Genomic DNA, 8,766 nt, shown 5'->3' on the forward strand with positions numbered 1-8,766 from the left:
AGGAATGGAGTTCAAAACCGTGGTTCACATCATGCAGTATCCACAGTGGGCACCAAGAGAGGGCGGGGGGTGGACACCACACCCACCTGCCCTGGGCACAAGGGGGGAATGGTGCCCACCTTGGGTGGGGAGGCAGGAGAGCTGCAACTCCAGGGACTGGGGGGGAGGAGCCGCCAGGCAGGAAACTGGCGTAGACTGGTGCCCAGTAGATGCGCTCAGCAGTGCCCCCTCCACCCAGCCAGACCTTATAGGACTCTTTGTTATATATTAATTTCTTTTTTTTTTTAACTTTTTGACTTTTTCTTTAGAAAAAGGCTTTGTCCGTGCCCCCAGCTGGCATCCACCACCCCTCGTGCCCGCCCAGAGGCGGGGTATGGCTTTGAGGGGAGCAGAAGCCCCTGGTGCCCATTTGCGAAGGGGTGAGGCAGGAGGGAGGAAAGGAGAGGACCCTGCTGGGCCCACCAACCCACAGGGCAAACATTCCACTCGCACAGAGGGGAGGGGTGACCCAGCCCCCTCTCAGGCTCCCCCCACCCCCGGCCCCTTCCACTGTGAGGCATTAAGGATGGGGAGAGACTGGAGGAGCTCCAAGAGGCAGGTAGGCAAGCATCACCCCAGAGGTCCAGGTGAGCCAGAGCCAGGCCTAGGTGAGGGTGATGTAGGCAGAGGCCTTCTCTTTCAGGTGCCGAAGACAGAGGTGACAACTCCAGCTCCCTGTGGCGCGGCCGGAGGACAGGGAGTTAGGCCCAGGTCTGGGCAGGGCTGTCCCGACTCCCTCCCACCCAGCGGACAGCAGGATGACCACTGTCCAACACCCCACCCCCGTGTCCGGCCCTCCCCTTCTCTCACCTTCCGGGGGCTCCGCCATGGGGGGACTCAGGCAGTACATGTGGTAACCCCGATCGCAGTCGTCACAAAACAGCAGCTGGTCCTGGGAGGTGAGACCCGCCCAGCTGGCACCCTGGGGGCACGGGCACCAGAAACCGGGGTGGGGGGCGGGGGCAGGGGCCAGGTCAAAGGGGCTGGGGGGGGGCGGTCCCTTGCAAGACAAAGGGCTCTGAGAAGGTCATCTTTGCAAAACCCTGCTGGGCGACGAGCGTAACACCCCTGAGGACTGTCAGTTTGCAGTTTGTAGTTTAGGTTTTATAGGACTCTGTGGAACACTTAAAATGACACGGAGATGGTCTGGAAGCCATGGACGTGGGTTCAGGTCCCAGCCGTACCATTTTCCTGGCTGGGTTACCTTGGGCAAGTCTAGTCCCCTCTCTGAGCTCGGTTTCTTCTCTGTGAAGTGGGAACGAGATCACCTACCTCAGGGCAGTTGGAAGGAGTCAGAGAGTGAAGAGTATTAAGTGCAGGCTCAATTAACGGACACTAACAATAATCATAATACAGGTTACTGGTGTTCACCAGGGAGGGGGCTCCAGGGAAAGGAGGCCACCTGGGGGCACGTCCCGGGGAAGGGGGCGCGTGGGCACTCACGTCGTTCTCCGAGGTGCCACACAGGCTGCAGGACTTGCACTCGATGCACTGCCAGCGGTAGGTCCGCACAGCTGCCGTCATGTTCACCGTGAACTGTAAACACGAGGGGTGTCCTGGGGGCCAAGGGGCAGGGATGCGGTTAGGGGTCATCGTGCCCCTGGTGGCTGCTGACCCCTGGGGAAGCAACGGCTCAGCCCCCATCCCTAGCTCACAAGGCCCACAGCCCGACCCCACCCAGCCCACGGTGCCCAGGCCCTGTCCCGCAGGCAATGCTGCCCTGGCCACCAGTCTCCTACCCAGCCACCATGGCAACCACACTCTGCTCCCCAGGACACCATGGCAACCGCATTCCATTACCCTCGGTGCTGTGGCAACCACTTTCTACCACCCACAGCACCGGGGCAGCCACATTCTGTTAACCACCGTGCTGAGGCAGCCACATTCCATTACCCACAGCAGAATGGCCAACCGGTTCCATTCCATTAACCACAGTACGTGGCAACCACAGTCTCCCAGCCACGATGCCATGGCAACCACCTTCCAGAGAGGGGTCCCCACACCCTGGTTCCCTGCAACCCAAGCCCATTACACACGATGCCCCAGCAACCACACTGTTACCAACATGACTGTGCAGGGTGCTAACCCACTGGTCAACCCACCACCCCAGCACAGATGCGCAGCCACTACCCCAGGCCACAACAACCACCTTCCACTACACCCAATCGCCATGACAACCATATTTCACTACCCATAATACCATGACAACCACAATTCATTAGCCACCGTGCTGAGGCAACCACCGTCTATTACCCACAAGTCTACCTTGGGAAACCACAGTCTATTAACCACTCCATAGCAATGGCAAGCACCCTCTGTGATCCACAGCACCCAGGCAGTGGCAATCCATTACTCGCTATCACAGCCCAGTACCCACGATGTTTTGGCAACCATCTTTCACTGCTCCCCACGCCAGATAAGCACATGCCAGTACCCACAATGCCATGACTACTACATCCCATTGTTCCCAGAGCCTCCCAGACCCCACTCAGTTTCCCACAATCCTCAGCAGTTGAGTCGGCTGTTTATCCTCAGTGCCCCTGGGATGCTCTGTATCCCCCCCACCAGTCCTCTCACTCCTCTGCCTTCTCTCCTCCAGATCTGGACTCCTGGAGTCCTCTCCACCGTGGCCCCCAGAAACCTCAGGTGGGGGCATCACCTGATCGCCCACAGTCGGCACAGGAGATGAGGTCCTCGGGACACCCCGTCTTCTTGGAGCCACTCACTTCCTCCCCGGTCAAAAAGGCCATCTGAAAAAAGTGTAAAATCCAGAAAGGCAGGACAGGCCAGGTCAAAGGGGCTGGGGGGGGGCGGGCCCTTGCAAGACAAAGGGCTCTGAGAAGGTCATCTTTGCAAAACCCTGCTGGGCGACGAGCGTAACACCCCTGAGGACTGTCAGTTTGCAGTTTGTAGTTTAGGTTTTATAGGACTCTGTGGAACACTTAAAATGACACGGAGATGGTCTGGAAGCCATGGACGTGGGTTCAGGTCCCAGCCGTACCATTTTCCTGGCTGGGTTACCTTGGGCAAGTCTAGTCCCCTCTCTGAGCTCGGTTTCTTCTCTGTGAAGTGGGAACGAGATCACCTACCTCAGGGCAGTTGGAAGGAGTCAGAGAGTGAAGAGTATTAAGTGCAGGCTCAATTAACGGACACTAACAATAATCATAATACAGGTTACTGGTGTTCACCAGGGAGGGGGCTCCAGGGAAAGGAGGCCACCTGGGGGCACGTCCCGGGGAAGGGGGCGCGTGGGCACTCACGTCGTTCTCCGAGGTGCCACACAGGCTGCAGGACTTGCACTCGATGCACTGCCAGCGGTAGGTCCGCACAGCTGCCGTCATGTTCACCGTGAACTGTAAACACGAGGGGTGTCCTGGGGGCCAAGGGGCAGGGATGCGGTTAGGGGTCATCGTGCCCCTGGTGGCTGCTGACCCCTGGGGAAGCAACGGCTCAGCCCCCATCCCTAGCTCACAAGGCCCACAGCCCGACCCCACCCAGCCCACGGTGCCCAGGCCCTGTCCCGCAGGCAATGCTGCCCTGGCCACCAGTCTCCTACCCAGCCACCATGGCAACCACACTCTGCTCCCCAGGACACCATGGCAACCGCATTCCATTACCCTCGGTGCTGTGGCAACCACTTTCTACCACCCACAGCACCGGGGCAGCCACATTCTGTTAACCACCGTGCTGAGGCAGCCACATTCCATTACCCACAGCAGAATGGCCAACCGGTTCCATTCCATTAACCACAGTACGTGGCAACCACAGTCTCCCAGCCACGATGCCATGGCAACCACCTTCCAGAGAGGGGTCCCCACACCCTGGTTCCCTGCAACCCAAGCCCATTACACACGATGCCCCAGCAACCACACTGTTACCAACATGACTGTGCAGGGTGCTAACCCACTGGTCAACCCACCACCCCAGCACAGATGCGCAGCCACTACCCCAGGCCACAACAACCACCTTCCACTACACCCAATCGCCATGACAACCATATTTCACTACCCATAATACCATGACAACCACAATTCATTAGCCACCGTGCTGAGGCAACCACCGTCTATTACCCACAAGTCTACCTTGGGAAACCACAGTCTATTAACCACTCCATAGCAATGGCAAGCACCCTCTGTGATCCACAGCACCCAGGCAGTGGCAATCCATTACTCGCTATCACAGCCCAGTACCCACGATGTTTTGGCAACCATCTTTCACTGCTCCCCACGCCAGATAAGCACATGCCAGTACCCACAATGCCATGACTACTACATCCCATTGTTCCCAGAGCCTCCCAGACCCCACTCAGTTTCCCACAATCCTCAGCAGTTGAGTCGGCTGTTTATCCTCAGTGCCCCTGGGATGCTCTGTATCCCCCCCACCAGTCCTCTCACTCCTCTGCCTTCTCTCCTCCAGATCTGGACTCCTGGAGTCCTCTCCACCGTGGCCCCCAGAAACCTCAGGTGGGGGCATCACCTGATCGCCCACAGTCGGCACAGGAGATGAGGTCCTCGGGACACCCCGTCTTCTTGGAGCCACCCAGGCAGAAGTCACAGTAGCCATTGGGGATGACAGTGCCATCAGGCGCCTTCTTGGCTGAAAGAGAGCAGGCAAGGGTTGGCATGGGCAGGCAGGGACACTCAGTCAAAGGCTGCTGCAGAAGTAGGGGCAGAGGGAGGCGTCCCTACCTGTGTGTTTCCTCTGTGCCTCAGGGACCCAGGCCAATTCTTTGTAAAACTCTGGGGATGGGGGGACAGAAAGAGGGGCTCTCACCATAGGCAAAGCTCCACCCTGTCCCCAGCCTCAGCCCCAGGGGTGGACCCCTTCTCCAGGCACGGAGGAGGTGGGGGGAGGGAGCAGCTACCCCAAGCTGTGGCCAGTAGCAAGAGAGAGTTGGGGGAGCCCAAATAATTCTCATCAGGACCCCCCCAACTCTTTGAGGACAACTGATACATCCTCTTTATTAGGTAAAAACTTGGCAGATGCAGCTTTAGGAAGAGCCCCCTGCTTCCCCACCCATACACACTTCTACCAGACAGCACCCCCCCCTCAACTAAGCCCCGACTAAATAACAATTAGGTGGACACCACTGGCTGAGATCCGGTATGGAAACAGACATTCGGAAGGAAAATTCTGAACACAGAGGTGCCTCGGTGTGTGGTGGGGATGGGATGAAGAGACTGCCCTCTCCCACCGAGGGGTGGGTGGAAAGATGGTTTTTCCACTGGCAGAGCCTCCCCCCAAGCCTTCCCCCATCCCTCAGCTGTCAGGGTTGGCACCGGATTGGCATGGGCGGTCGCCAAGGGTTCCCAGGCCATGGACCCTGCCCCTCGGCCAAAGCTTAGCAGAGAAGGGAGAAAGGGAGGCAGGGAGGGAAGGGAGTCATCTATCACCCCCCCTCCCCAAGCTCTAATTGAAACAATAAATCAGACCCAGAAATATTACGCCCGGCCAGGAGCGAGGGAGAGATGGTTGGTTGCCATGGCAACCTCAGAGCCAGCATCCCCCACGGTTGGTGGGGGGAGGGGACCGCTGAGCTGGAGATTTTCCAGAAATGTCTAATGTGCCCCCTCCCTCCCAGGCTCCTTAGCCCCCACTCCCAGGGCCCCTCACCACCCCACGCCCTGCCCGCCTGCTCACGTTTATGGTTGTTTTTCCGGTGGAAGGGCAGGGCGTGGCGTTCAGCATTCTCCTCCCCCTCCTCCTCAGCCAGGTGGGTGTGGGTGTAGTGGTAGCTGAGCCCTGGCCGGTTCTTATACCGTTTCCCACAGACTGGAGAGTGAGCAGGAAGGGCCGGTCAGCCCCCCCAGCCCGCCTCTGCCCTGGCCTCCAGGATCACACCTCCACCCTCTGCCAGAGGCCTGAACATCCCCCAACCAGGGTCCAGAACAGAAGGGAGGGGGCCAGGAGGGGAGAGGCCTCTGGGCCCCACTCTCTCTCTCTTCCCCCCTCTTCAGAAAGACTCACTATCACAGACATACGGCTTGTCTCGGTCCTCCAGGGAAGCGGTGTCCTGGCGTTTCCGGAGACCCCCGATGCCATATGCCTAGGGGAAAAGTCATGAGTGAGGGGCCAAGAAAGGGAGGGAACTAAAAGAATTTTCATCATTTGGGCCTGAAAGTCAAATCACAGCTCTGCCACTTCCTAGCTGTGGGCCTTGAGTAACTCCCTTGATCTCTCCAAGGTTCAGTTTCCTCATCCGTGACACAGGTATGAAGCTAGTTCTAACCCACTGCACAATCTCTGTTTTGCAAATGGTTTAATAGACCCAAGCCTCAATTTCCTCATCTGTAAAATGGGTATAAAAATCCCCTATCCCTTCAGGCTGCTCTGGGGATTAAATGAGGTCAAACTGGGGCAGGGTCTGAACATTGTACATACTCAGTAAATGGGATCTGCATTGAGCGGAGGCGTGATGGAGAGAAACTCTGGAGCGATACCTTTCCTTTGGCCCTGTTCTTCCTCCTGGGAATGTCATCCTCCAAGTCTTCCACTTCAAGATCATGTGGAAACTCCAGCAGCTGCTGTTTCTGGGCACCAGGAGAAGGGAGATTGGGGTTAAGAAAATGGGGTATTGTTCTGCTTTGTGGGTGGGGTGGCCCTGGGCGGACCGGAGACTGGGGGTGTTAGGGCAAGTCAGGAGGCCTTCCAAAAAAGAGATGACGTGTGCAAGAATAGAGACTTAGGATGCCCAAAGGCCCTAGGGAGCCGGTGGAGATTTCAGAGCAGGAACAGGATGGGCCGGGGCAGGAGACAGGGGTGAGAGGGCAGTTGTGGCCCCTGGCGGGGGGGTGGGGGGACCCTACCTGACAGTCCATAATGGTCTCCTCCTCCTTCAGCTCTATCTTCTTCTCCCCTGTCTCAGCACAAAGCAGAGCCTCAAGGACCGGCCCTTCTGGGAGGCCACCCTCCTTCTTCAATGGCGCCTCACAGTCTGGGGACAAGGGGGGAGGGTGTCAAGTGGAGAACTTGTCCCTGGAGGACTCCTCAAACTGCCCAGATTGGAGAATCATGCTCTTTGCTAGAGGGAAGAGGCTTTCCCACACTCAACCAGCAATAGACTCAAAGATTCAACCATACACCCTTCCAACAATACTTCCATACATCCTTTCCAAGGATGCCCAGATCCTGGGGAAGACACAGCCAGACCCTCAGAGCCACTTGGACACACTCAAGGGGAGACATGGCCAGACCCTCCTATATAACTACATACATACCTGTAGGAGACCCCACCCAGACCCTCACACCTGGAGAGAGCAGACACTCAAACAGGACACACATGGACATACACAGGGGAGATACATACAGGTCATCTGAGACAGCCAGACACACAAAGGAAGAGATACACCCAGACACTCAGATATACCCAGACACATGGAGGAGACATATCCAGACCCTTGGGTATACTGGCACACCCAGCAACACTACAAAAGAGAACATTAGACCACCAGATATACCCAGACCACATGGGGAAGACACGGCCAGACCCTACCAAACACCTGAACATACTTAGGGGAGATAGAGACACACCTAGAGAGAGTCACTCAGGTGGATACACATACACACAGGAGATAGAGACAGTCCCTCCAATACACCTGGACCCACACAGATCCTTGGATATACCTGGACAGGGGAAGAGAAACAGCCAGTGACTCTAATAGTACTGGACACATTCAAGAAGTGATAAAACCAGACACTCATGGGGCAGCACACACGTGCAGAAATACATCTAATACACCAGACAGACACTCAGGGAAGAGATTCTCCCAGACATTCCAAAGCATCTGGCACTCAAAGGAAGAGAGAGCCGGACCCCCTGATACACCCACATCAGGAACCGCTGGACGCTCTGATAGACCAGCCACACACAAGAGGAAACAAACCTTCTAATACACTTGGAAACACCTGAAAAAAGACACAGACACTGAGATACACTCTATTACAAAGGGAAAAAGTTACAACCTGACACTCTGATACATCCAGACACACTCAGACATCCACAGGAAGCAATACGGTCAGATACTCTGATACATCCCAGCTCACAAGGGAAGAGATACAAGGACTGGATACACCTGGACACACATAACAGACACCACCCTGTCCTGAAATACGCCTGGGCCCAAGTAGGATGAGATACAGTCCAAAGCTCAGTCACTCAGGGAAAACTGGACAATCTCTGGACGACACCCAGACACACAACGGCAGACACAGCCAGCCACTCAGACACTGGCTAGGAGGGAAATAAAGGCGAATGCTCAGACGCACACCGGCATCACCACACACTTATCAGCGTGTGCTGTGGGCACCCATTGGGGCCACCGAAGGCACAGGACGGAGCTCCACCCACCAATCTTGTACTCGCAGGGCCGGAGTCTGGGGTCTTCCAGGATGTTGAGTCTCCGTTTCTTTCTCCAACAGCGGGCGGGGTACGTGTAAATCTGTCCCGGGGCCAAACCTGGAGTGAGAAGGGCGGTAAGAACGCGGCCGCGAAGCCACCGCCCCGCCCCACCCCCAACCTCCCAGCCGTACCCGGGCCGCGGTGGGTCTTCTCCATCCAGATGTAGCAGTTGTTCTGGGCCACGCCGGTCTGCGAGTCGAGGAACGGCAGGCGCAGGCTGCGCTCGGCGCACAGGCGCGCGTTGTAGCTGCGGCAGTGCTCGATGGCTTCTCGGTAGAAGTCCTCGCCTAGGCTGCGAGGGGCGGGTGGGCGGGCGGGCGCCTGTCAGC

General features: G+C 57.1%; 1 protein-coding gene across 6 annotated transcripts in view; it reads right to left on the reverse strand.

Annotated features, from left to right (window-relative positions):
* Nucleotides 1-275: 275 nt before the first annotated feature.
* DPF1 (double PHD fingers 1) overlaps nt 276-8,766 on the reverse strand; it is a 14,197-nt gene continuing 5,706 nt past the window's right edge. For 3 of the 6 annotated variants that reach the window (XM_007471061.1, XM_007471060.1, XM_007471058.1), the window contains exons 2-12: nt 8,569-8,729; nt 8,387-8,494; nt 6,846-6,973; nt 6,480-6,569; nt 6,007-6,085; nt 5,680-5,811; nt 4,728-4,778; nt 4,516-4,635; nt 3,300-3,412; nt 850-931; nt 276-714 (exon numbers count right to left, since the gene is read on the reverse strand). In XM_007471061.1, coding sequence (XP_007471123.1) covers nt 644-714; nt 850-931; nt 3,300-3,412; nt 4,516-4,635; nt 4,728-4,778; nt 5,680-5,811; nt 6,007-6,085; nt 6,480-6,569; nt 6,846-6,973; nt 8,387-8,494; nt 8,569-8,729 — 1,135 coding nt within the window. In that variant the 3' untranslated portion in view covers nt 276-643. Of the gene's footprint in view, nt 715-849; nt 962-3,299; nt 3,413-4,515; nt 4,636-4,727; nt 4,779-5,679; nt 5,812-6,006; nt 6,086-6,479; nt 6,570-6,845; nt 6,974-8,386; nt 8,495-8,568; nt 8,730-8,766 lie in introns of all 6 variants that reach the window. The other 3 variants (XM_007471063.1, XM_007471059.1, XM_007471062.1) reach the window with 3 other exon arrangements.

This window comes from Lipotes vexillifer, unplaced genomic scaffold, assembly GCF_000442215.2.
Source record: "Lipotes vexillifer unplaced genomic scaffold, Lipotes_vexillifer_v1.1 scaffold182, whole genome shotgun sequence".
In the NCBI taxonomy this organism is placed as follows: domain Eukaryota; kingdom Metazoa; phylum Chordata; class Mammalia; order Artiodactyla; family Lipotidae; genus Lipotes; species Lipotes vexillifer.